The following is a 27,998-nucleotide window of genomic DNA, read 5'->3' as shown; positions in this document are numbered from 1 at the left end:
ATGTTTATTCCAGAGTGAATTAAATATAAAGTATCCTTTTATGCTGTCATCAATCTTGTTGCTTTGATGGAGATCAAAATGTGATTTGTGTAACAGAAACATAGAAACATAGAAATTAGGTGCAGGAGTAGGCCATTCGGCCCTTCGAGCCTGCACCACCATTCAATATGATCATGGCTGATCATCCAACTCAGTATCCCGTACCTGCCTTCTCTCCATACCCTCTGATCCCCTTAGCCACAAGGGCCACATCTAACTCCCTCTTAAATATAGCCAATGAACTGGCCTCGACTACCCTCTGTGGCAGAGAGTTCCAGAGATTCACCACTCTCTGTGTGAAAAAAGTTCTTCTCATCTCGGTTTTAAAGGATTTCCCCCTTATCCTTAAGCTGTGACCCCTTGTCCTGGACTTCCCCAACATCGGGAGCAATCTTCCTGCATCTAGCCTGTCCAACCCCTTAAGAATTTTGTAAGTTTCTATAAGATCCCCTCTCAATCTCCTAAATTCTAGAGTATAAACCAAGTCTATCCAGTCTTTCTTCATAAGACAGTCCTGACATCCCAGGAATCAGTCTGGTGAACCTTCTCTGCACTCCCTCTATGGCAATAATGTCCTTCCTCAAATTTGGAGACCAAAACTGTACGCAATACTCCAGGTGTGGTCTCACCAAGACCCTGTACAACTGCAGTAGAACCTCCCTGCTCCTATACTCAAATCCTTTTGCTATGAAAGCTAACATACCATTCGCTTTCTTCACTGCCTGCTGCACCTGCATGCCCACTTTCAATGACTGGTGTACCATGACACCCAGGTCTCGCTGCATCTCCCCTTTTCCTAGTCGGCCACCATTTAGATAATAGTCTGCTTTCCTGTTTTTGCCACCAAAATGGATAACCTCACATTTATCCACATTATACTGCATCTGCCAAACATTTGCCCACTCACCCAGCCTATCCAAGTCACCTTGCAGTCTCCTAGCATCCTCCTCACAGCTAACACTGCCCCCCAGCTTAGTGTCATCCGCAAACTTGGAGATATTGCCTTCAATTCCCTCATCCAGATCATTAATATATATTGTAAATAGCTGGGATCCCAGCACTGAGCCTTGCGGTACCCCACTAGTCACTGCCTGCCATTGTGAAAAGGACCCGTTTACTCCTACTCTTTGCTTCCTGTTTGCCAGCCAGTTCTCTATCCACATCAATACTGAACCCCCAATGCCGTGTGCTTTAAGTTTGAAGCATCACGTTAGTAGACAAGGATCTTTTGATCTAACCAATTCTGCAACTCAATGGATTAAAAAGTATGACGGCAAGTTCCAGCTTTTATCAATTGCAAATTCTTTGAAGTTTGATTGAACCAAACTTAAATTCCGCACAACATGAATTCCAGAATAAATAGTTTGTTGCAAAATGTGCATCTCAAATAAATAATGCATTTATACCGCACAAGCACATTTAATTTGGTATACTGAATGTATTATCAAATTATTTGCTGCTGAAATAAATCAATCCAATTCCTGACTATTGGGCCATCACAATAAACTTTCATATTGAGTATATGGAAATCTAGATAATTTGTTAATCAATCCAGTGGCTCATTAGTTGACAGCAAGAATATCATAGGTAGACAAACATGCTGGAGAAACTCAGCGGGTGAGGCAGCATCTATGGAGCGAAGGAAATAGGCGACATTTCGGGTCGAGACCCTTCTTCAGACTGATGTATATCATGAAGAATATCATGTTTAAGAAGGAACTGCAGATGCTGGAAAATTGAAGGTAGACAAAAATGTTGGAGAAACTCAGCGGGTGAGGCAGCATCTATATAGATGCTGCCTCACCCACTGAGTTTCTCCAGCATTTCTGTCCAGCTATGAAGAAAATCATGATGTTTTTAATGGATTGAACGTGTCGCCAATTTTCATTTAAATTTACTATTGTTTTACTGTTTAAATTTGAATTTACTGTTGTATGCCTGTTGATGTTTAGTTGAGAGTAGTGTTAAACTTGTTCATGATATATGTATTTTTATTTCTATTTCTTTTTTACTGCACACTGAATGGACACTGGTTTGAGTAACGTTTTTTTGTTTCCTCTGGGTATGTGAGTACTCAGGAAAATAACAATAAAGATATACAATACAATACAATACAATATTTGATGTGCCTGTAAAGCTGCAGCAAGTAAGAATTTCAATTTTCCGGTTCATATCCAGTGCATATGATGAATAAACCCTCTTGACTATTATTTTACTCCCTATGTTTACAGCTAAAATCTTTGAGTTTTGTTATAACCAGTTTAAAGCTTGATGACATCTTCATCGAAGAGAAAATGATTTTTCTAAAAGAAAATGCCTAGAATATGACAACCTTAAAAAGAATGATTGCTTTATGTAATGAAAAGATAAAAATTGGCAGCAAAAGTTCATCTTTTGGGTTTCATCAATATGAAAATGCCCATATAGATCACATAAAATTTATGATTTTGGCTAATAATTTGGATATTTATTATTGATTAACCGGAAGGCATTATTACACCTAACACCACATCATAACATTATTGAACATGGATTTGTATGAATAACTTCCCAAATGTTTACTATCTGAGCAACGGCTGAGAAGTTATGGTTTTTGCTGGAAGTGAGGAAGTTAAAATCGGAATTCATGATTTATTCAAACTGCTTTTTATATGCAATGATGATATAAGTAAGATCCTGTGTTGAAAAGCTATGCCAAAGCAACTTTGTAATCATATGCTTGCTATTAACCCTTTCTCTTCACTCCAGCATTTGATGTGGTGAAGGGAGGAGGTGCAGAATGACATTTGAATGTTCCATTGTGATATTTGCAATCACTTTGTGTTTTCAGTTCATTCCAATGCCTGTACTTTACGGAGTCTTTCTTTACATGGGGGTTTCATCGCTGAAAGGAATTCAGGTGAGAATTATATTTGCAAAATGGACCATGTACTTTTATACATGTACATGCTCCCGCTCTCTATCTAAATTCGGGATATTCCCTATTTAGCCATTGTTTAATATTTTAATTGTGGTTTAGCCCTGTCTGTGACAATGTGTCTTAACAGCTCGTTTACACAAGCTTCCATGGTATAATGTCTTGACAAAGAGATTTGACATTTAATAAGGTTAACTAGATGATTATTCCATCTGTAGTTTGGTCGTTTTACACAATCACTGTCTATTGTATAATTTAATCCTTTCTTTATCCAACGTAAAATGGCATATATTACTAATTGTGTTTTTAAATATTCCAATTAATAATCATAGATAATGATTATTGTCAGATTACCATCAGCCTTGCCCTGTTTCTTATGTTCCAATCAAAAGCAAATTGAACAAAGTATTCCCATTTGTTATAGATCACATTTGTAAAATGTAATTTTACATTCTACTGTCATAACAGTATATCTTTTTAATTTTTTGTTTTAAAAAGTATAATACATCCCTCGGGATGCAACCTCCAACGTGGGAGGATTTTGAGAAACTTGCTGCATGTGAAGATTGTTTTAGTGATTTCTTAACTTTACATAGATGTTTCAGACCTTTTATTAAAGGTTTTTCAGATTTTAAATATAATATCTACACTATTCATTGCAAATTAGTTTTAACACTTTCATAGACTATTGTGGTCTAAATGGACAATCTTTTAATTGTACTAACACTTGCTTTTTTCAGTTCTTTGATCGTCTGCAACTATTTGCGATGCCAGCCAAGCACCAGCCAGATTTTATCTACCTGCGTCATGTGCCGCTGCGCAAAGTTCACCTTTTTACACTCATACAGCTCACCTGTCTAATCCTGCTCTGGGTCATCAAAGCATCACCTGCTGCTATTGTCTTTCCTATGATGGTAAAAAAATGACTTTTTAATGTATTTTGTCTACCTGATTGTTAAAGTTAATTTTCTCCTCTTCCCTTCATTTAGGTCTCTGGCATTTGTACTATCCCTTTTGTAAAAGGTGTGCAGGGGACTTGCTGATTGGTCCATAACAAAGTTCTCCTACAATTTTCTATCGGGCAACATACAAAAGTGACCTTGCTAGGTTTTTGTTTGGTTTTTTCCCTCTCTGTCTTTGCCAAACATTTAAGTGACATTTGAACCAATGAACACAAATCTGCATCTTCCCATAAGATCGGCAGAAAATGATGCAAATACTCTGCAGTTCAGGCAGCATTTGTGGGGAAAGGAACAGAATGTTTCAGATTGATGACCGTTCATCAGAACTAGGAAGAGTTATAAAACAAGAATGCTTTACACGCTAAAGAAGGAAGAGGGTTGGAAAGAATTGAATGACACAGATGGCATAGGTGCAAGCTGAGAATGGGTGGTAAAAGATTGTTAATGGCAGTTGACCTGTCCGGAAGAGGTGTGAATAAAATAAGATTAAAGGGAACAGAGGAGAGAGAAACCAAAATAATATTGAAACTGCAAGATACAGAACACTGCAGTTGGATATCTGAAATAGGAAGAAGTTGGAGATACCAGCAGGCCAGGCAACATCTGTCATGTTGCATCAAAACTGGCTAGTTCTAGCTCAAGTTGAAAAGGCGGGTTATCTGATCATCAGATGTTGCATCAGAACTGGCCAGTCTGTATCTTCTGCAGTCTGCAGTGGATTCAAAGTGTTTTTTAAATATATTTGCATGGCATTTTATCCAAATAAAACAAGCAATAATGTAGTCACTTTTTAAATTATTTTCTAATAGACTTTTAACAATCTCTTGTGAAAACTGTTGTGGCAAGAATTTGTGAATGTTCTAAGCATCTCTTCCTCAGTTATCTAAAAGACAAAGAGCCAGCTCTGAGCCCTTCATGTTAAGCCCTTGTTTCTTGGCTTCCAGCTTGTACAAAATACTTGAGCACTAAAATGTTGACTGAACAACCAGAGTAATACTGAGAGAATGCTCCACCATTGAAAGTGCTTCTTTTTTAAGCTAACATGTTCAAACAAGGCTCTGGTAAAAATTCTGGTAAAAATGATCTTGTGGCACGATTTTGAAGAAGAACAGGGGATATATCAAATATAGACACAAAAAGCTGGAGTAAATCAGCGGGACGGGCAGCATCTTTGGAGAGAAGGAATGGGTGACGTTTTGGGTATATCCCTGTTTTTCTGGTCGATGTTTATTGCTCAATCAATGTAATTTGGGGGGGAGATGTGGTGTGGTTGGGATTTAAAAAAAACATACACACAGTGTTATTATTTGTGCAATGTTGCTGGGCGCAAATTGGCAATGTGGCTTTTTTGTATTGTAACATTGACTATGCTTCAAAAATACTACTTTGCGCATAAAGCACTGAGATGACCTAAGATCACGAAAAGCGCCATGCAAATGCAAGTAGATTCATTCTTTACAAATAGAGTGAGAAGTCATTTGAAAAAGGGAGGAGAGTAATCACAATGGAGGGTGGATAATGATAAGGATCAAAATTGGTAAGCGCCGCAGAGAGCATCTTATCGGGACACATCGCACCATGGTTTGGGAAGAGCTCCATCCAAGACAGCAAGAAATTGCAGAGAGTTGTGGACGAAGCACAGACCATCACGCAAACCAACCTCCCTTCCATCGACTTCATCTGCACTTCACGCTGCCTCGGCATGGACCAGCTTCACCCCGGTCACTCCCTCATTTCTCCTCTCCCATCAGGAAAGAGGTACAGAAGTGTGAAAACTCATGCCTCCAGATTAAGGGAGTTTCTTCCCAGCTGTTATCAGGCAACTGAACCATCCTCTCACCAGCTAGCGTGCGGTCTTGACCTCCCATCTACCTCATTGAAGATCTTTGAACTATCTTTAATCGGACTTTGTTATATCTTTGCACTAAATATTGTACCCTTTATTCTTTATCTTTGAACTGTGAATGGCTTTATTGTATTCATGAATAGTCTTTTTCTTTGACAGGCTAGCACGCAAACAAAAGCTTTTCACCGTACCTCAGTACTCGTGACAATAATAAACTAAACTAAGCGGGTAGCAGAGAACAAGCCCTGTTCCCGAGGGCAGATGAGACATTTCGGTGCAAGTATCCCAAATAAGTGGACTAATGACTATGGGCTTCCTAGATATAAGGCTGAATATAATTGTTCTTATTGAGACCAAAATCCGTCTTAACATCCTCCTTGTGAGGGCTTTTATTTGTAGAGCAACAGCACTTTGTTGTATCTCTCGTGTTCAATGTCTCTTTCCCTCATAGATAATGGTAGTCTACATTAACTGTGGGCACATCATAATGGTCACATTTATGGTTTGCAATGTTCTTTTTTTTACAATATACACTTTTTCTTTTGTTGGGAGTTTGAGGTAAAGATGGGATTTATGCCTACAGTTCTTCAATATTGTTTTGTGTCATGTACAATTTACATTAGCATAACAACAAATTTTTCATTATTGTTATTTTCCTTTGCTGTTATTTTACTAATTCGGTCACTTTTGGGTATTATGAATTTTGGTACCTAGCTACATCAATACACCCAACTTGATTTTTGATACTAATTCAGTTTTCACTTGAAATATCTCTTCAATTTGAACAAAGTGAGCGTGTGGTGTGCTTTTGCCAAGAATACTGCATTCTTACTCTGAAGAGGCTAACTTAATACTGCAGGACTGCCACCATATGCTCGTGATGCCACTAATAAATATTTAGGTTGGTTGATAAACTGCCAATCGAGAGACCCACTTTGTCTTGAGTGAGGTGCTTCCTGAGTTGGAATTGCACCTGTGTGAATGGGGTTCCAGTGAGCTCCTGTCTTGCACTTTACAGACAGCGGAATGTGGTTTAGCGTGTCTGGAGGTGAGTCATTTGGTGCAGAATGCTCAGGCATTGGCTTGTCATTTTTGACCATCACATTTGTGTATCTGGTCCAGTTGAAGGTTTGGCCAATGGCGACCAAAATGCTGATGGTGGGGACACTGTGATTATAGTGCCTTTGAATGTCAGGGGTAGGTGGTTAGACTTCTTGTTGGAGACGGTCATTGCCTGGTACTTTTGTAGCACAAAAGGTACTTATCAACCTGTACCTGAATGTTGTCTAGGTCTTGTTTGTACAGGTGTGCACTGGCTCATTTTGCTGAGAAGCAAACTGAATATTGTGCACTCGGCAATTATCTCCACATCTAGCCTAATGCTGGAAAGAAGATAATTGATGAAGCAGCTAGCAATTAATGGGCTCAAGCATTATTTGGAGAGTACTTACTATTTGATTGCTTGTGAATAAATCTGATTGAAGAAAAAAATTATATACTTAATATTTAGGCTTTATATTACTGCTTTCATCTGTCCTTTGTGATAACTAAATTCTGAATGTTAGAATGCGCATATAATGTGTATAATGACAGATAATTTAGCAATAAGAATGTGAAGTGATGTCCATTTATTTAGGTCTGGAAAAGTCACAGATATCTTATGTTTTGATAGTTGTACATTAATTATTAAGAATTAATCTTTTTCAAGTATGTTGTCCCAATATTTCTTAATCTGATATCTGATACTATATTGCAGGTATTAGCTCTAGTTTTTGTTAGAAAATTGATGGACCTTTGCTTTCTGAAGCGCGAGCTAAGCTGGCTTGATGATTTAATGCCTGAAAGTAAGAAGAAAAAAATAGATGATGCCAAAAAAGTCAAGGAAGATGGGGTAAGATTCAATTGTCATAAAGACTCTTTTTTTTTGTTTTGACAGACCAGTTTTAACCAAAGATCTTTGGTTTTAACCATTGTCTTTTACTTTTAATCGTTGAAAGGGAAAATCCAATTTCTTTTTTTAAACTGGAATTTTCCTCTTTTCCAAAAGATTTGTGCACCTGAAGCTACTTTGACGTGAACATTATTTGATCACACCTGATGGGAACAACTTTCCAATCTTCCCCAATCTTTTCAAATGACTATTTTAATAGGAACAGTCAAAATACTGTTTTGAATTTCCCTCTTCTCCCCAGCTTTCAAAATGAATGCACTTGAATTCAGTGCAAGGAATTAATTTTAAAGTTGCATTATCACAATGTAGAAGAGTGATTCAAAACTGATATTTCATTACTCCACCTACGAACCATGACATGGAGTAAACTAACTCATGGGTCATTTTGCAATCTTATTTTGGTTTAAAGCAAGTGACTTCTTTAGAAGAGAAAGTCATGTACAGAATTTGCATTAAGATTGGTGGAGATTGTTCAAGGGAGGGAGATGGAGAATATTTAACTTGTACTCGTTGCAATTTAAACCACTTAATTTTATCTGGTTTTCATTACATGATTAAGTAATAATATATATATATATATATATATATATATATGTGTGTTACATAATCTTGTATCTAGTGCAGTTTTGTTATGGTACCTATTACCTATTACCAATTGCAGATACACCATAGATATTGTCTCAGTTGTTCCCTTTAGCAGATTGGATATTCTGCATCCACCAATGCCCCATATTGCCCAATATTTAGTTATTTTATAGGACACAAAGTGCTGGAGTAACTCAGCAGATCAGGCAGCACCTCGAGAGAACATGGATAGGTGACGTTTTGGGTCGAAACCCTTCTTCTGACTGAATTGAACACACAATTCAGGATGCAACAATCGGACCCTTGTGTTCTGAATTACTTAATTTACAATTTACGCACGTTTCTCAATTTTACACATTATACAATTATCCCCTTGACTTGTTTGGTATGTGGCTGCGTATGTACTTGCCCAGATTTTTCAGTAGACACTGAAAACATTTTAGTAAGGAGAGGATTGGCTTGAATCATTGCACTGCTTTATTTTAGTATTGGCAAGTGAGCATACAGAGAAATGGATGTTCACAAACCTTGCTTTCTCTGCTCAATTTCACTTCTCTCAAACATTAATGAAAATAAAATTGCCATTTAGGATAATTTTCCTTGTTTGGCACCAACTTTATTTTGGCCAACTTTGAGGTCTAAAAAGTGATGTTTCACACGTTAACTTGTAGTTCTATTGATCATTCTGTGTCTCTGTGGAATTTTTAAATATGCAAGATCAACTTGGTATTTCCAAGTGAGTCTGTGTATAACAGAATATGCAGTGCCAAATAGTGTGAAACTTAACCAGAATAAAACTTAATTTTCAGCCATTTCATAAAAAAGACCCTCTCATTGACTATCAGTATAACTGGCTTCCTACTGATTTGCTTTTGAGACAAGTTGTGGAAAATATTTCAGCAGATCAATGCATCGTTTTGGATCGTTTTTTGATCTGGTACAGTGTTTTTATTTCTCCAACAGGAATCGGAGAAAATGTTGGATCCAGGGGACAGTGGTGTGCAGCTGCCAATGGAAAGTAGAAAACTGCTTCAGAGTCCAGTAAAGAGTAATATTTATAGGTAATCCAGTCCATTGTGCTTCTAGTACTGTTTGCAATTAAGTTTCTGCAATTTTATCTGCCATTTGGATGTTTTCATGCTATTTTATGCATCACCATCTACATTTTTACCCAAATGATAACAGACACCATATTGATATCCTTAAAAATACCAACACTTGTACATCAATCAGTTTAAATGTTCCTTGTAAGTATCAGTCCAGTTTTGAGTATTTCGTACTTGCTGTTCAGTTGTCAACCAGGTAAAATGATGCCACTGTTTTTCCAAATGCTATTGATAATATTCCTTCAAAGAACTAGAATTGATTCACTGGAGGTATACCAGTGTAACTAATGACTGGTCTAAAATCTTTTGTGCAGTAAGATTAAACTCACAAATGCAGCACTTCTATATTGGTGTATGACCAATATATTTTAATGAAAGGTCTTACAATGCAATGTCATACTCATCTGACAGATTTCATGCTTATAGTAAAGCAATGCAATAATGTACTGGAGAAAGGCAATATTTTACATGTTGGATAACAGCACAATCGCTGAAAGCGCAATGCAAACAACAGGCATAAATACCATTGACAATATATTCACTGTGAGTAGTATTAGGACTTGTATTGTCTCATTTTCTCTTGCATCATAAGTGTGACATGCTAAAAATAACAATCTGAAAATTGCGTTACTTTTCATTTCAGTGACTTCTAACTTGCAGTTTTGCGCTATTAGAATGTTTTTGCCAGTGGGATGCATTGCAATGCATGTCTAACTGAAGAGTTGATCGTTTTCTTCTTGCCATACGACTATGGAAACATTTGTTAGGCAGTTAACAGTGCTAAAATCTGCAAAATCTGCGCATTGCTCAGCAGCATTCTCATGATCTATTTTTCTTCTGTCTGTCAGCTGGAAATGGGTTAATTACACACAAAATGCCCTGCATTCACTGTTCTTCCTGCTTGTTATAAACAGCCTTGCAGCCTAAGTTCAAAACTTCTTGGCAACAGTGCTGCTTGTTGCCTATTTCAGAATGCTTATTACCAGAACCCATGTACCAATCAACAAGGTTAGCAAATTTTTCAAATGGTACGCAGCAAATCATTGCCTCGCAATGTGTGGTGACGCAGAAAATAAAATGCAATTGTGCAACTGAGATTGGGAACATTGCAGTCTTTGAGTCCGTATTCATGCCATGTAAAAATTGTTTTTATACTTGTGATTAATAAAAACATGTGCATTACTATACTTGAATGCAATTTTACTTTCAATGGAATAGTCAGTGTTTCTCCTTGCTTCACAAACATTGTGCAGTCAAATAAAGCAACAATGAAACAGGACATGACAAAGAATGATTCTCTTTACAAATTATTTTTGAGTTGTGAACCAAACTGTCAAAAGACTTGTTGCCATTAAAAACTGTTGGGCCTTGTAAAAGCAGGGAATTTTAAGAATTTCTCCTAGTGGCAATAAGGGAACAGAGTTGTACGTCAAGTCAGGATTGTATGAAAGTAGGATGAGAATTCGAAGATGTTCTCGACATAATTTCTCTTACCTGTGTGCTAAAGATCATGGGAATGACTGTTGTAATGTTGGATGATTGATGTTAGATACTGTAGCCACAATGTGTTTCTTGTTAAAGTAGTGAATATTAAGTCTAGTGACAGAAATACTGATTAAATCAACTGCACTAGATGACAACCTACCTTGCTGCTATTAAAATTGGGTGCAATTTTAAGGGAAGTCCATAGGCTGGCAAATTCTTGTGTTCCTCCACATTAATTATTATTTTTCCTTCAAATTAAAATAAATGGAAGGAATTCCAAATGTGAACTGCAACATAATATGTTTGAGAATCTTCACTCTACCAACGTATGATTATGTCTTATTGCACTGACAATGTTGGATTTAATGTATTCATGGGTGTACTTCAGTCACTCAAATTTACTAATGTCTATAACGGCGTCTCTAAATGTTGTTAAAGAGGACAATTTAATTGTGTTTTACCAAATGCCGCAATTTTGTATAAGCAGCAAAATTCCAGTCGCATTCAACACAGCTTTAAAATCTAAAAGTTGGAAGGAAATACTTTCCCCTCTGGTGAACATAAGAGTGCAATCGTTCACAGCAAACACCAGTACTTGGAAGGTGCTGCAGCATTAAGCAAATCTGCACTGGTTTTGCGCTGAACGAGATTCTCTGCAGATGTATTGTACGTGACTAAAATGAGGGAAAGCAAATAACTGAGTTTATCTACTTATTAAAGATTTGTACTTGGCCCGTTCTCATTTCCTATCTCCTGGCAACTTCATCCAAAATACATCAATTTCCGATGTACATGATGACATGTAATTCTATCTCACCATTACCTCTGTACTAATTTGTTTGCCCAGTATCCAGTACATGATGAGCAAGAATTTCTTCTAATTAATTCCTGGGAGAACTGAAGCCTTTATATTTGGCTCCTGCCACGAACTCTATTTCCTTGCCTCTTTCCTTGTCTGGAAATTAAGGCTGAACCACATTCTTTGCAACCATGGTGTTATATTTAACCCTAAGTAGAGCTTAAGATTAATTACTTGTGCCATCACCAAGAACATCTTTCTCCATAATATTGCCCAGATTTGCCCCTACCTCAGCTCAACGGTTGCTAAAACACTCATCCGTCATTTGAGAACTCCAGACTTGACTATTTCAATGCAAAAACATGTGGTCATCCACAACTCTGCAGCTTGTGTCCTAAATCTTCATTAACTCGCTAATATGCATGATGTTCCTTAACAAGGAACCATGAATTTTACAATTCTAATCCTTGTTTTCAAATCCTGATATGTCCTCACCTTTCCCTATCTCCATGCTCCTTCGGCATCACAACCCTCGTATATGCTCTAACTCTGATTTCTTGGCAACTTCACTATAATCGCTCCACCGCTAATGCTCGTGCCTTAAGCTCCACATTAAAGGTTTTTCACCTTCACCTTTCCTCTTTTAAAACACTGCTTAAAGTCACCCGTCAAACCTAATATCTCCTTGTGGTGGTTTGTGTCAAATCTTGTTTGATAAACTTCCTGTGAAGTTTTATTATGTTACACAAATGCTATTAATCGTCACTCAAATTTTGTTTATAGGTGTGATCCATCTGAAATTAATATATCTGATGAAATGTCCAGATCTACTGTTTGGAAGGCACTTAACATGAATACAGGGAGCAACAGAACTAAGGATAACACAACTTCAAAAAGGTAAATTGCTGCTGATATATTTCTGTCCTGAGATTTTTGAAATCCTATTGTCATTTTAATGTATTCCTTCAAAAATAATGAATGGCTTTCTGTGGCATGATGGTCAATTCACCAGGAAATATTCTAGAGCAAGGAAATGGCTGTTTTCCGATGTGCCTATCTTTCTGTCAGTTATATGGACAAAGATTCAAGCCTTTTCATTTTGGTAACTCTATTACTAACTCGGATTGGAAGGATCAATCCACCTCTAATTTGTGCTGAGTTTGATTCACAGGGTGGGAGAAGAATTCAATTGACCTCTGTCCCTGGTTAAGACAGATGAGGGATGGGTTCTCAGTCCTGACTGCTCTCTAATGATACTTCGTACTTACTTACTGCCTATTATGCCTCATGGCATGTAGGGCAGCAATAAAGGTCCTCCACTCGGTAGTGTTGATTCCTTCAGTTGCTGTTTCCATAACATATTTGTTTTACGAGACAGGGTTGTTAGCCCTGTGCTTAACCTCCAACCTAGAGGACCAATGGATCGCTCTACGTCTCGCCTCTACCCTTCGACCTGTCCAGCATGGGAGACCCTAACAGGAGACTAATCTCCCGCTGGCATAGCTCTCGGGGTCACTGAGACACACAAGCTCCCCGACTACGACAAGGTTGCAATCCAACGGGGAGAATGATACTTCACCTTGTCCAATAATTTACAACGCTTGCTGTCAATGCTTGCATTAACAACAAGTTATCTTGGATAAGGGCTGGAGGCATCTTATGCAACTATGCCTTAGCAAACGTTGTGACTTGAGGATAGGAGAAGGAACGAGACAATAAGCATTAATTTTGCATTATAGATTCTTGTTGCAGTTAACTATTGATATTTAATTTACTATAGTTAAACCCAATGGTTTTATTCTTTACATCAGACAACAATGCAAATTAGCATGCTCGACTTTTGAGTTAATTTTATTTCACAATTCTGTTCATATGCATAAACATTTAATTTTTAAGTCTGAGTTGTCTAATACCCCCTCTACTGTGAAAACGGGTGGTAAGCAGACAAAATGACATGAGCATTTTTTTAAAATTACTTGCCATCTGAGATGTGCTCAGTATCCTCCTAAAAGAGCAGCCAACACTCCTAGATTAGATGTCGGTCTTGGTGTATGATTTAAACTGGTGGTAGGATTCTAATGCAATTTTCAAATACTGATGTTCTGAATGATTGTTCTGCTGGTTTGGCACTAAACATAGAGCAGCCTAACCAGTAATCCTCACTGGGACTGCTGGAGGCAGCTCTGAATTGAAACCTTGAACGGTCTCTTAAAATCTTCCATACCATTGATAGCAATTCAATGGTCTCCTATTCAAATGCTTAATTCTAATTTTGCCCTACAAAGAAACAGTCAAATGTTTACCCTTTACCCACAACTAGTGGGAAGTTAATTGATCAAAGCTTATTTATCGGTGGCATTTTACCAATTCCATGAGGCATGAGCATGAAAATGATTCCGGCCTCTTGCAATAATCAGGATGAGTTGCTCCACCTGATCTACATGCCAGATGGAAATCAGCCACTAATTATTAAAAAGAAACATATTTGTTCTTTTTTCTTCATATGTCTTTTTTTTTACAGCAGTTCCATTGAAAAACCAATGTAAAATGATGGTACCTTGAATCAGGTGAGTCAAAGCTTAGTTTTTTTATGAATGTGAAGTTTTGTCTTAATTAAAATACATTTTAGACTATATACCATGGGTCAGATCCAGCAAAAGTTTCCCCTACTTCACTTTAACTATGATGTTTAACCCAAGACTAGGAGCAGCCACAGCTACACCAGATTGAAATTTCCATTCTGCACATCACCAGTCTCCCTGGTATTACTATACCGCTGGCAAAACTATGGACCTTTGTGGTTTGGAACAAATACATGTACCCAATGAAATACTATGGGATCCTTTCAACTTTAAATAAGAATTGTTGGTACCATGTTTCTCTTGATTTAGGTTTAGATAATTTTGTTTTAAAAACTTTTTTAGTTTTTAGTCTTTCAACAACTATTTCTGTTGGTTTAAGTTATTAAGTCTGTTAATGTTAAGTATATCCGAAAATGGTTATTACAGGCCATGCTTATGTCCCCGGCATCTCCTTTAAAGGTATTTTGCATTACTATCTCTCTACCTTCAAGTGTGTGCTTTTTAAAAATAAACCTCTAATCATGTCTTCATCTCTTTCAGCTCCCACCCCAATTTCTCAATGTTCTTACTCTTTTTCAAAGTACTCTGAACTATCCTTTTCTTTGACATGATAAAAAATGCTGAGTTTTTTGTTTATTTCTTAGGATTAAATCCAAACCTTGACAAAGAGGGATGAAGTTGTAATTGACTCAGGGAAGAGCCAAAATAGAAAGACTTGCAATTGGATATTCGCAATACTTCATGGAAGATCCTTGGAAACAAACAAATTGAAGGCAGCACATTGTCCTTTTAAGTACTCCGAACCCCAATAAGGCCTTTCAAAGAAAAGTCCAACATTTTAAATTTAATTTTAATTTTGATTTTTTTTTGTTGCAATTAGATTGGCCAGAAGTTAATACAAGTTTAAATTCTTGGAAGAAAATCAGTGTAATTTTGCATATTTAAAAAAATTTCAGTTTTGTAATACAAAGCCTGATTGACAAAACGTAACCTTTGAAAGGTTTTCATCTCTAACCAGCATATAATTTGAGATGTTTGATATATAGATTGAAATAATTAATTAGGTTTGTTATGTACTGTATCACAATTATTGTGATTATTAGTGCTGTTTAATGATTTCTACACTTCAATATGTTTTCATGTCTCTGCATGAAAGAATGCTGACTATCAAATATGTTTACATGTATCTTGATCACTAAATGTTACCGTACAAAGTAATAAAGCAACTTGCTGTGCAATATACTGTACAAACTAAAATCACTACTAACATACCACATGGCCAGTTATTTTAAAAATGTTCTCTACTTCCTTACTAATAGTTTTGAGAGGCCTTTGTCATTTGTACCCCTCATCAGCCTGCTAGCAGTAATATTCCTATTAAGACCCTTGAGGAGGGGGCGCAAAACACATGGTTACCAATTGCATGACTTTACGATGATAAGCAAAATATTTTTCTCCAGTTATAAGTAATTTGCAGGAGGGAATAATTATTTGAAATCCTAAAATGCTGCAATTATATTTAGAAATTATCTAAATAGAAAAGAGCAAAACACAAAGTGCTGGAGGAACTCAGATGTTCAGGCACTATTTATGAAGGGAATGGACATACGATGTTTCGGGTCGAGACCCTTCTTGAAACTAATTCTGTTTTGCCCTAGATTCCAACATCTGTAGTTCCTCGTCTCTAATTAGAAAATAATCTTTTCCAAAATTTACTTGCAAAGATATGCTAAATGAAATGCAAAATCATGAAATGCATCTTATCTTGTATGTTGATTTGAGCTGCTTCCACCAAAAGCATGTATAAAGTCTCCCAAGGACTTACCAATTAAAATTGCTAGCAAACATTGCCACTGACAATTTTATTAACTGTTTCTTAAATCAGTTCTTTCGAGTAGATGGAAGATTTAGTGCAATAATATAGCAATGCACAAAGCATTTTTATTTATACTTAGTGCTGTGGAATAGTACCAGTAAATCATTAAATAGAATAAACTTTAAAACGTACATTCCACCCTTTGCCATTTGTTTGGATGTGGTCCTTGGGTAAGTGTCATGACTGTAATTCAATCCAAACAAAATAGTTGAATAAATTGTGGCTAATCATGAAGCGGCTGCTGAATACTAATATCCACAGCAAACTGAGGTGGTTTATTCGTTTGGATTACTGTATATCCCTGAACTCCGAAAGCGAACATGCTGATGTCTGAATGTGTTTTTAAAGGGGAATGGGGGAGGAGGAGGAGGGAGGATGAAATGATGATGCTTTGGTGCAAGTTAGCTTTTTTCTGCTCCTCAAGGTACCATTCATCAGGCCTAACCAATGCCTGATATATTGCAATCGTCCTCCGATTGATCTTATAACTTTTAAAACCTGTGCTGATTGCAGGCTGTTGAGGGCACCGGCAATAAAATAAACCAATCTCTCCGTTCTGATGGTGTAACTCATTATCTCACATACTTCAGTTCACACCTGCAGAATTCATTGCTGTTCTGTCACACATGTAGGACATTTGTTTTTGTCTGATTTCCTGGAGAAACACTGCTAACCAAGCAAGCAATTGTCATGATTTTATGATTTTGAATGTAATACATACCAAAATAAAATAAAAATATATCCTTACTGAATTTAAGAAAAAGTGCAGGCACAAATTTTTAATATAGCTTCTTTCTAGTGAACTGCATGTAGAAATAGAGACTCATTATTTTATTTGGAGAAACTTAAAGAAATATATTAATAGATTATTTTGTTGCAGAAAACCTATAGTCTTATGATACTTATAATGTAAATAAGTACAAGCAGCAATCTGATTCACCTGGTCCACCAAATGGCAGTATGTTGGCTTAATTCTGAAGGATGAGCTAATAACTGAATTAAACAACATGACCATAGATCCCTTGAACTAAGAAGTAGAAATGTAGAATAAAAGCCAATGTGGCTTCTATTTTAGTGAAGTTCATTTTTTTTCCTCTTTCGTCCTGGGATTTAGATGTGAAGACCCAGGTTATATCTTTAAGTGCAGTAATGTGTTTACTGATTCGGTTCAAGGTGAGTTGTTAAAGCTATTTGTTATACTGGAGGAATTGTGTAAAAGTGCTGTATGGTCAGGTAATGCTGTTGTTTATCTTGTCCTTTGTTGTACACTTGTAGTGAAAATAGAGAAACAGATAAAGTAAGTGTACTAAACTGTAACATGAACTGTATCTTTTTAAGGAGACAACATTCCTCATTTAAATCGGTCTGCATTTTGCAAGAGGTTAGAAACGTTTTTTTTTTTGGTTGGTCTGTAGTATGTATCAATAAATGGAAACATTTTTATTTCTGTTCAAAATATTATGGCGTCTTACTAATGTGTGTATTATCATAAAGTGCAGCCTCTTTAGACTAATAGCAGGAATTCTGTCGACTTAAATGCTGAAAATGTGAATGGGGAAAATTGTAATTTATTTCTATAAGGAAATAAAAGTGATTAAAATGCAATGACTTGATTATTATTGTTTTAATGGATTCAAATAGAATACTGCACGTGATCGGTTTCTGGTACAGTGGTTCTTGACATGGATATGGATTTGACCTTGTGATTTCCAATAATGAATTACAATTGTAAAATGTATCATCTACAGGTCAATAGTCAGATTTATTCGCACATACACAATGAAGTGCAGTGAAATGAACTTTCTAATAGTAAATAAGAGAGGAATAAAAATTTGAATCGTGAAACAGAAGCTGCTATCTTGTTTTGAATTGGCTTTTAGAACATGTCTTATCTGATGCTTGAGGTAAATTAAAAATATAAAAGGAACTTTCAGCTTTAAGCTTTACTTTAATGTGACAACTAAAATAACTCTCTTTGAAAATTAAGAGCAAAATTTTGAAGACTATTCTCATTTTGGTAAAGTAATGGCTTGGTTTAGTGAAATTGGAGAAAATCCACCTGATAATCAGTCCAACCACATTGTGGTCAAACTGATATGTAACTACATTTGCCCGTGTGTGTATCCCAGCATACTATTTATTGTTTGCTCTACATGTGTCCCAGAAACATATAAACTGCTGTGAAAGTGGTGTCCGAGAAGTGCTACATTGCTCTTGCCTATATCTATATTATCACATCTGCACATTTATTGCTTTGACCAATGTTAATGGAGGCTGATTGTCACATAAATAGCTGTACCAACAAATGGTTTAAGTTCGGTTTATTGTCATGTGTACTGAGGTACAATGGAAAACTTTTGTTGTGTGCTAACCAGGCAGTGGAAAGGCAATACATGATTACAATCGACCCAGTCAGTGTACATATACTTGATATCGGAATAACGTTTAGTGCAAGGTAAATGATCAAAGATAGTCCAAGGGTCTCCAATGAGTTAGATGGGAAGTCTGACAGCTCTCTAGTTGGTGAGAGGACGGTTCAGTTGCCTGATAATAGTTGGGATGAAACTCTCCCTGAATCTGGAGGTGTGCGTTTTCACACTTCTGTACCTCTTGCCCGAGGGGAGAAGAGGGAGTGATGGGGGCGCTGCTGACCTTGCCGAGGCATCGTGAGGTGCAGATGGAGTAAATGGAACCAAAGATGGAACGGAGGTTGGTTTGTGGGGCGATTTCAGCAAAGGAGGAGGGAAGCAAGTCACGCGAGATGTGTCGTCGGCCTCGGCCCCAACCGCCCGCCTCGCGCTTGTTGGCGGTTTCACCCAAACGCGCGGCAACGGCTTCATTGTTTGGGCGGTGGAGCATGCGCCGAACGCGCGCAATTGTGAACAGCCGATCAGCTTTCACCCGGGAGCAGGCAGGCGGACAGGGGCGAGCGAGCGGTAGCCGCGTGGCGTCAATGCTGTGCGTTCCTCCCGCGACACAGGCACTCGCTCCGTTTGAAAATAAACTGTGGTAACAATAGGTACGCAAGGAACATTTGTTTTCGACCCCTACAATCCTGGTAGGGAGTAACCGTGCAGCGTCGAATACGGATTTTGACCAGAGGCGCGGACATTTTCCGATGTGGTGCCAGCGTTTAAAAAAAAAAGAGGAATCGGTTGAGTAACTGCAGGTCGGTTGGGTGCAAATTGGTGGAAAAAATGAGGGATATTAAATCATTGTGTCAAAAGGTATCGATTAATCAGTGGTGGTTAAGGGAAACTTGCGTCTGGTCAACTATTGGGATTGTGGAGCCCTGCACGAGGAGAGTCAACGAGTAGAGGGCTGAACTCTGTGGAAACGGTTAAATATGAGTGTTAGTCTAAAGATGCTAGCGTGTGTTGGGGAAACAGTGTGCAGGCTCCCCCTCACAGTTTCAAGTAGTAATGGTCTTTGAACAGAAGGCGCGGCTGCACGTCCCATGTGGATGGGCCAACATTAACTAGCATTGTTACAAAATTGTGAGATTTAAAAAATCAAGTCTGCAATTTATCCCATCAGATAAAGCATAAAAAGAAGTTTAATTTGACACCTAATTCACTTTCATATCTTCAGTATTAAAAGAGTTATGGCCATTTTCATACTCGGAAATTAGCATCTTGTTCTCTATTGCTTTTCCATTGACTTCACACAAAAGCTGTGATCGAGGACAGTCAAAAGCCCTTGATTCCTTTGGCATCTAAAAAGTTTCTGGCTGTAATTTTTTTAAATCGCCCATGGTTCCCAAATGGGTTTTTACATACAAAATGAAAACGCATCTGAAGAAAAATGTACAGCCAGATTTATCACTTCTGAGAATTTTTAGATACCAAAGGAATCAAGAAAAAACACAAATAATGCCTTACTTGATGAAATGCAGTGAGCAAACGCGATAATTCCCAATATTTTCAATTCCGATATCTGCACGGCCAATGTTTATCAAGCACTTTAGCTGCTGTAGTCCCTTCAGTTCTCGCTTCTCTATACCTTCATTTCGCTTCACTTTTGGAATTCTAAAGTTGGGTACATGTCTCTCACACTTACCCCGACTCCCACAATTTTTTACAGCGCAAAAATTCAACATTTTGGCGTTTTTTAACAGGTAGGAAAGTACGCGTTTCTAGCATTAATAACATATACCGGAAGTGACAGATGTCCTCCAGATGGATTGAGCGGCTCCGTGCGTCGAGCCCTATGACCCAGTGACCTTACGTGCTGTAAGTCCGTAACAGATAGGTAAATAAATTACAATTTCTAGCAATAGACCAAGTCTTTATGGAGAAGATCAGTTGCTAGCTGGTACATTGGCATATCATAATCAGTAGCATCATCATACTCCTCAGATTGTAACCAATAAGCAACTCTGTACACCTTGTTTTTCCTCAACTTTTCAATTTTGGCATTATAAACTACAAGTTTTTGCTCTTCAAACCATGCATGACATGCCATTCTGCCCACTACTTTCCCATTAAGAATGTCCTGTAGATTCCATTTCTTAAGAAAAGGATAATTGTTTTTAAATAGCCTAAGTATCCAAATAACAAACTAATCCCATTCACGCAAGAATTCACAATATAACATGCTTTTTAAATCTCATTGTCATGAACATATACCAGGTGGAAGGAGTGTATAATAACAAGTGTATAATGCATGAGTCATGAATATTAAAGCAAATGGGATCCAAGGGAAGTTGGCTCCGTGAGAGAAGATAAAGGGAAATAATTAGTAAAAGTTTAGTGAATGGAGGGTTGTGTACAGTACTGGGTGGGCCCCTTTTCTTAAAATACATTAATGGCTTCGAAACAAATGGTTTGGTTAAGTTTACCAAAAACAGCAGTGGGGTTGACAAAAATAAATTTGTAGGCTACAGTGAGATATCTAAGAACTGGCTGTGTCAGTACAGAACTGGCAAATAAAAATCAATATGGAGAAGTGTGGGTTTCAGGAGGGTGGATAAAACAAGGCAATGCACAATAATGGGTTAGATTGAGTCCAACAACATCTAATTGTGAACGTTGCGGAGAATTAATTGTGAATGTTGTAAAGAGTTCATCATTAAGCTTCTTAATAATGCCAGTGTGAGATTTCATGACCATGTTGAAGCATTTGGAACCATATTCAGCGAGAGGTGATGCATCAGTGCTTCACCTTGGCGTTTTCCATGTATGGACCAAGACTGATGAGATTAAAGGCCAAGTGGTTCAGGAGAAACCCACATTGGGTGGACAAGTATTCGGTAAGTGCCACAAAAGTCAGTCTTCAGCTTAATTAATTCACTTTGTGTGATGTCAAGAATCAGCTGAGGGCATGGAATGCAGGAAATCGCACACCATTCTGGCTGTAGTACTCAAGATCTGCACACCAGATTTGCGGATCGAGCCAAGCTTTGAGTACAGTACTATACAGTTACAACATTAATTATAGAATCAGAATTATACAGCATGGAAACAGGGCCTTCGACACAACTTGTCCATGCTGACTAAGATGTCTAAGTAAGTCCCATTTACCTGCGTTTGACTCCTATTCCTCTTAACCTTTCTTGACCATATACGTGTTTAAATGTATTTTATAATTGTACCTGCCTCTACAGCTTCCTCTCTCAGCGTGTTCCATATACTGCCATCTGTGAGAAATTATTGTTTCTTGGATCCCTTTTAAATCTTTCCCTCTCTCCTTAAATCTATGCCCTCTAGTGTTAGATTCCCCTATACTGGGGAAAAAGACCATCCACCCTGTGATGTTATATACTTCTGTTTGGATACCCCTCAACCTCCCATGCTTCAGTGAAAACAGCTCCAGCATATGACTTATGCAGCCTTATCCCTCCAGGCCCAGGAGTGTGGTAAGACTTCCCCAAGGGTTCACAGATCTTTGAAGGTGACAGGTAAAAGTGTTAAAGCTGCTCAAGGCAGCATATGGAATCCTGGATTTTATCTATAAGAATAGACTGCAGGAGGTTCGGCTAAGCCTTTATAAATAATTGGTCCTAGGTACCCGATTTAGTATGTATGTCAAAACATTCAGAGAGAATTTATTTGACTCGGTGCAAAACTGATTAAACGGAGAAACTGGAAAAGCAGAGTGTTTTCTTTAGAGGAAGTTAAGGATAAAGTTGAAAGAAATTTTCAATATCATTAAGGATTTTGATTAAAAATAAATTGGCCATAAATTAAGGATTATTAGTGAAAGAACATGAGGTGAAATGAGAATATATTTTACCCAACAATTTGTTATGATCTGGAATATACTTTGTGAAAGTGTGAAGGATGCAGAACAAATAATATGAAGACAAGAATTGGTTAATATTTGGATACCTCCTGTCCTTTGTTATTCTGATTGATAAAAGTTTGGACAATGCATTTAATGGACAATATTAAATAGAGTGAACAGAAGTGAAAGCAGAAATGTACCACTTTATTTTTATATTCAATTTACTGGATGTAGCCAAGGTTACAATTCCCATCTCAGATTGGTGAGGTTTTTTTTAAACCACTACAATCATGGGAACATAACATCACAGTAACTTTGGCAGATAAGCGTATCTGCCAAAAGATCTGCTCTTGGCAGATACGCTTTGGCAGCGTAGGGAGTGAATGTTTAGGATGATGGGATAGGGTGCCACTCAAGCAGTCTGCTTTGTCGTGGATGATGTCAAGATTCATGAGTCATTGGAACAGCTCATTCCGGCAAGTGGAGTGTATTTGGAGTGTTAGGAAGCGAGTTACTCGGGCAGGATATCCAGCCTCTGCTCTGCTCTTGCAAGCACAGTATTTATGTGACTGTTCCAGTTAAGTACCTGATCGACAGTGATCTTGAGGATGTAGATTGTGCAGTCCCAATGGTAGCACTGCTGATGTTAAGGTTGGATGGTTTGACTGTCTTGTGTTGGTGATGGTAATTGGCTGGCACTTTTTTGGCATGAATGTTACTTTCCACTCATCAGCACATGCCTTAATGTAGTCTTGATCTTGCTGCATGTAGATATTGACTGCTTCATTATCTGAGAAATCATCATGCAGTTGAGAACTGTGCAATCATCAGGAAACATCCCCACTTCTGATCTTATGATGGAAAGGAGTTTATTGATGGTATGAATATGGCTGGGCCTAGCATACACTGCCCTGAGGAAGTTCTGTGGTGATGTGTCCTGGTGCTTCTTCTTCAACAACAACCCAATCATATTCTTTTGTGCCAGGTATGATATTATTGACTCTGGCCATTGGAGTGTTTTTTCACTGTGACTTCACCACTATCAAGGCTTCTTGATGCTATTTCCAGTCAAATGCTGGCTTTTAAGGCCAGTAGGTTGTACCACACTTCTGCATTTTACTCTTTTTCATGTTTGGGCTAAGACGGCAATGAGGTCTGGAGCCAAATGGTTCTGGCTAAACCAAATGCCCTTCCTTTCACTTGAGGACTGTCCATAATTTGTTCTTTGTTTTATCACTCCTTATCAGTTATTGACCCAATTTGCCACCCATCCCCTGAAATTCTCCCAGTAATCTCTTGTCTGTAACCTCTCAAGAACTTTTTGAAATATGAGCGCCATTTTCAATTCCTTTCATCATTCATATCCACCACTTTCTCATTAAGAAGCATTAAAAATATTAATACAGGTTACAAATTGAAGATTTTTGGATGGGATCGATAGTTTTGTGTGTTTAATATTCCAGTGTTTGAAATGGAACATAGAGCAAGTCATCAAACAACCTCTACCTATTACTCTCCATACAGTCGGCGGTTTGCATCTCTACTACCAGAATCACCCTTGCATCTGGTGCCCGAGATTGAAAGATCTGGTCTTGAGTGGTTTGACATCTGGGTTTATGAAATGATGGAAGAAGGTAATTTTGAAAAAGCTGCTTAACATTACTCGTGTAAAGCTGACAATCTTATGTAATACTGATTTCATTCTTCAGTTGGTAACAGGGACCAAGATGTGCCAGCCTCACCTTTCAGTGATACTTCTGAGAAAATGCTGAGTTCCCAGGACACGGGTAAATTTTAATTCTCCCTGCCACAAATTAATGTATTAGTAACTAATTTACTCTCCTGAGCTCCCTGTCCGAGAAAACTGGGTGATATCTGGTTGGAGTGATAGTTGTTTATGGTGATTTACTGTGCTGATCACCTTTCCTAGAAGATAGCACATCTTACACTGAAGCTTTATCAAATGTTTGGAGGAGCATTATCATACTGTATAAAATGTTAGCGTTTTTGTTATTTTACCTGTATAATCAGCCAGGCTCTTTGTAGTAATAAATTCTGAAATGTTTTAATGTAGCTCACTATGGAGTAGAATTTTTGGTGGGTTTTCTTAATCTCTCATTGTAATTTGAGTAGAAGATTATTGCAACTCCTGCAGAAAATATTGAAATAGCTATTTACTTTGTTTCTCAGAGTTGCTGCCAATCTTGCACTAAAGCTTCTGCTGGAGATTAGAATACTTGGGGAAATTCTGTGCCTATAAATTCAAATGCTTCAACAAAATATTTTATAAATACAGTATTCTTGGAGATTGTATTAATCTCCAAGAATACTGTATTTATAATACTGTATTTATAAAATATTTTGTTGAAGCATTTGAATTTATAGGCACAGAATTTCCCCAAGCATTCTAATTTCCAGCAGAAGCTTTAGTGCAAGATTGGCAGCAACTCTGGGAAACAACGTAAATAGCTATTTCAATATTTTCTGCAGGAGTTGCAATAATCTTCTATTCAAATTACAATTAAAAATTGTAAAAATTACAAATTAAACACAAGTTTAATTTAAGTAAGCTAAACGAGCATATTGATCAATATTTACATAATGCCAACATGTGTTACATTTCAGATTTTACAGTACCTTCAACCCCAATTGATCTTAACCTGCAAGACATGATTTCTGCCACTGATCAAACTTTGGATCGGAATCCATCACCTCAAGGTAAAACAAAATTGATATTTTGACAGTTTTCAGTTTTCAAAGCAAAAAAAGATAACTTGCGAAAATAAAAATGTCAGGATTTCACTTCATGGCATACTATTTTTTTCTTAAAGGAACATTCAAATTAGAGCATTCTGGAAATTAGTTTACTGTAGTTTTGTTAACCCATTTATTGATTGTAAATCAAGGAAAATTATGTTTTACCTGTGCAAAATACCTATCTGGTATTTGGATCGTGTAACATCACATTTAAGAATTGAGGTGGGAATAATTTGCCAAATTTGGCAATATTACTCTGGGGCTCCTCCTGTTGTCTGATAGTGTCAACTGCCCGTGATTAAATCAGTATAACATTTTCCAGAAAGGTTGAGTAAATCTTATTCCATCCTCACCACCTCTGGCAAGATGTTCCTCCTGGCGCCGTGTAAGCTTTTTACTAAACCTTTTTGTTACTTGCGATGCCTCCTCCACTTATACTTAACACACTTTTTAAAATGCCCTTTAAACAGATATTTGGCCTCTGATTTAATTACTTAAGGGGCACATGTTTTGGGCATTTTCCCCAAACAGTAGAAGGTCCTTCTGCAGAGGCAGAATGAATGCACGTTCCATTGATAAAATGGATACAAACTATTCCAAGTTATTATGTCCTAAAAATGTGTACACTTAAATCCATTTGCCTGTTTTGTGGGGTACAGTCTAGGTTAGATGCTTTTGAGGTGTGGGAAGAATCAGGAAATCTGAAGTCTGTCAATGAGAGGATTGTGATCGGTGGTATATAGAAAAGTGCTGGCAGTGAGAATAGAGGTATGAATTGTCTCCATGAAATCTGCTTAACCAGCCTGGAAAGCAACCCTCAAGATGGGTCAGGTTAAAATTTAGGAATGCAAATTTATTGTGGCAAGTGATACTTGGACCTTGATCAGGTTTTGGAGTGAATTTGGCACTAATTCCAAAAAAATTAGCTCAAAATTAAAAATCTAGAAAGTTGCTGTATCTGCTGCTGAATCAAAGTGAATTAGACTAATGTGAGAGTAATTTGTAGGGCAGTGGGGAATGGTCAAATCAGTAAGAACTTAAGAAAATTGAAGGAGGTGTAGGCCATTGAGCTCCTTAAGTCTGCCTCACCATTCAATATGATCATGACTATTCTTCCTCGGGCCTAGGCACAGTCACTATTGTCATGTAGGAACATACTCAATTCCTAAACAGCTAGACCTCACTTTTTTATTGTGGTTTCCAAATATGATATGTGGATGTGACGGCTTTTCATTACCAATGAGCAGCAAACTGAGTATGTCTTCAAGGCTTCAATGACCCTTATGGCGTCTGCTAATTCTCCACCTTGAGCACGTGCTGCAAAGCCTGGTAGAACATGAAAGCCAATGAAACATTATTTTACATGTTAAACAAGCTCCTTCTATGAGATAACTGTATTGGATTAAAACTCTTCTAAGAAAGTGGGAAGTAGAGAAAAATCACACAACATGAAATTTTGTTGTGGCTGTACTGCATTACTGAAAGGCTGAAACGAAGAGAAAAAAAGTATGAATACAAATCTACCAGTGCAGGTACATTCCTTGAAAATGGTGAAACAGGCAGGGTGAAGAAAAAACATGTTTATATGCTTGCGTTCATTGATAAGGGTATTGAGTACAGGAAAAGATACAAAGTGCTGGAGTAACTCGGCAGGCCAGGTGGCATCACTGGAGAAGTGTCTGAAGAAGGGTCCTGACTCGAAACGTCACCCATCCATGTTCTCCAGAGATACTGCCTGACCTGCTGAGTTACTCCAACACTTTGTCTATTTTTGTAGACCAGCATCTGCAATGGTTGGGAAGTCATGTAACGGTTGTACAAGATGTTGGTATTGCCACAGTTGGGAGTATTGTGTACATTTCTGGTTACTTTGAGAAGTAATACTACCCAGTGTGCTGCATTTAAGTCCAGCACTGAAGTATCACAAATTGCAGAAAATGCTTAACTGGTCATGATACAAAGATAAATGAAGTTACTGTCTTGGGTTAAATGTCCTATCATAAAACAGACCAGAATAACCATTCCTCTCTGACACTGAATATTTCTAGGATTTTCTAGTTTTATTTCAGAATTCTGACATTCACACTATTTGGCTTTTGTTTTATGTGCTTTAGTCCCTGGAGTGAGGCTTGACCCAGAACCTACTGCCATTGAAGGAGAACTGGTGCCACTGAAAAATTTTAAACAAAAGAGTAAGTGTGGTATCACAAAAGTAAACGTCGATAATTGTGGCTGCATTTGTGTTACTTTATTAAGATTATATATACATACAGCAAAACAATAAATGTACATGCAGAATTATTCATCTCTTTCCTTTTAAATTCACGTAATGTGATATACATAAGTGCCTGAATCACAATGTGCTATTATGCAATTATATTATAATTTGGCAGCATTTAATCATAAGAGTAGTAGTTTAATCTACATTTGTCATGTTTGATAACTGATACATTCAAGATATTCAGAAGAATGGCATCAAACCACATTCCTATTGGAAGGAATCCTCTGTAATAATTAAAGATAAGAATTCAAATTACAAATGCATTTTATTTATTTTTCAATGTGTAGTAACGTCCTGTTACATTTTGTTTGAAACATAAGGCAGAGGAGTAATAAGCAAGAACTATAATGAAACCATTAAATGTTATCATACTCAAACCAGAAAGAAGCTTGCCCTTTCAAAATTGTCTGAAGACCAGCTTCTGTCTGGGGAAGTCATTAATTAGTAAGTTCAGCTCCAGCACACCCACCTTTTTTTGTTCTTTTTCAAAACTTAGATGGGTGTAAGCACTAAAATATTAAGATTAGTGGCCTTGGTTATTTAATAGTTTAAAATATTTTGTCTAAATGTGCTTACACTTGCATTGA

At 37.4% G+C, this 27,998-nt stretch overlaps 2 protein-coding genes across 2 annotated transcripts in view; both read left to right on the top strand.

Moving 5' to 3' along the window:
- Window positions 1-17,753, top strand: part of slc4a8 (solute carrier family 4 member 8) — an 84,653-nt gene extending 66,900 nt beyond the window's left edge. Inside the window, exons 20-26 of the mRNA XM_033015545.1 lie at window positions 2,870-2,938; window positions 3,697-3,870; window positions 7,521-7,655; window positions 9,264-9,361; window positions 12,474-12,587; window positions 14,212-14,257; window positions 14,917-17,753. Of these exons, the coding sequence (XP_032871436.1) occupies window positions 2,870-2,938; window positions 3,697-3,870; window positions 7,521-7,655; window positions 9,264-9,361; window positions 12,474-12,587; window positions 14,212-14,236 (615 nt within the window). The 3' untranslated portion in view covers window positions 14,237-14,257; window positions 14,917-17,753. The remainder of the gene's footprint in view (window positions 1-2,869; window positions 2,939-3,696; window positions 3,871-7,520; window positions 7,656-9,263; window positions 9,362-12,473; window positions 12,588-14,211; window positions 14,258-14,916) is intronic.
- A 3,504-nt stretch (window positions 17,754-21,257) lies between these two features.
- On the top strand, window positions 21,258-27,427 carry LOC116968755. Its single transcript, XM_033015564.1, has 5 exons — window positions 21,258-21,399; window positions 23,837-24,007; window positions 24,083-24,160; window positions 24,999-25,091; window positions 27,245-27,427. The coding sequence occupies exons 1-5, from the start codon at window positions 21,258-21,260 to the stop codon at window positions 27,412-27,414; spliced, it is 654 nt and encodes a 217-aa protein (XP_032871455.1). The 3' UTR covers window positions 27,415-27,427.
- Window positions 27,428-27,998: the final 571 nt, after the last annotated feature.

This window comes from Amblyraja radiata, chromosome 46, assembly GCF_010909765.2.
Source record: "Amblyraja radiata isolate CabotCenter1 chromosome 46, sAmbRad1.1.pri, whole genome shotgun sequence".
NCBI classification, from domain to species: domain Eukaryota; kingdom Metazoa; phylum Chordata; class Chondrichthyes; order Rajiformes; family Rajidae; genus Amblyraja; species Amblyraja radiata.
Note: the sequence above shows the minus strand (reverse complement) of the source record. Positions and strands in the feature narration are given on the sequence as shown.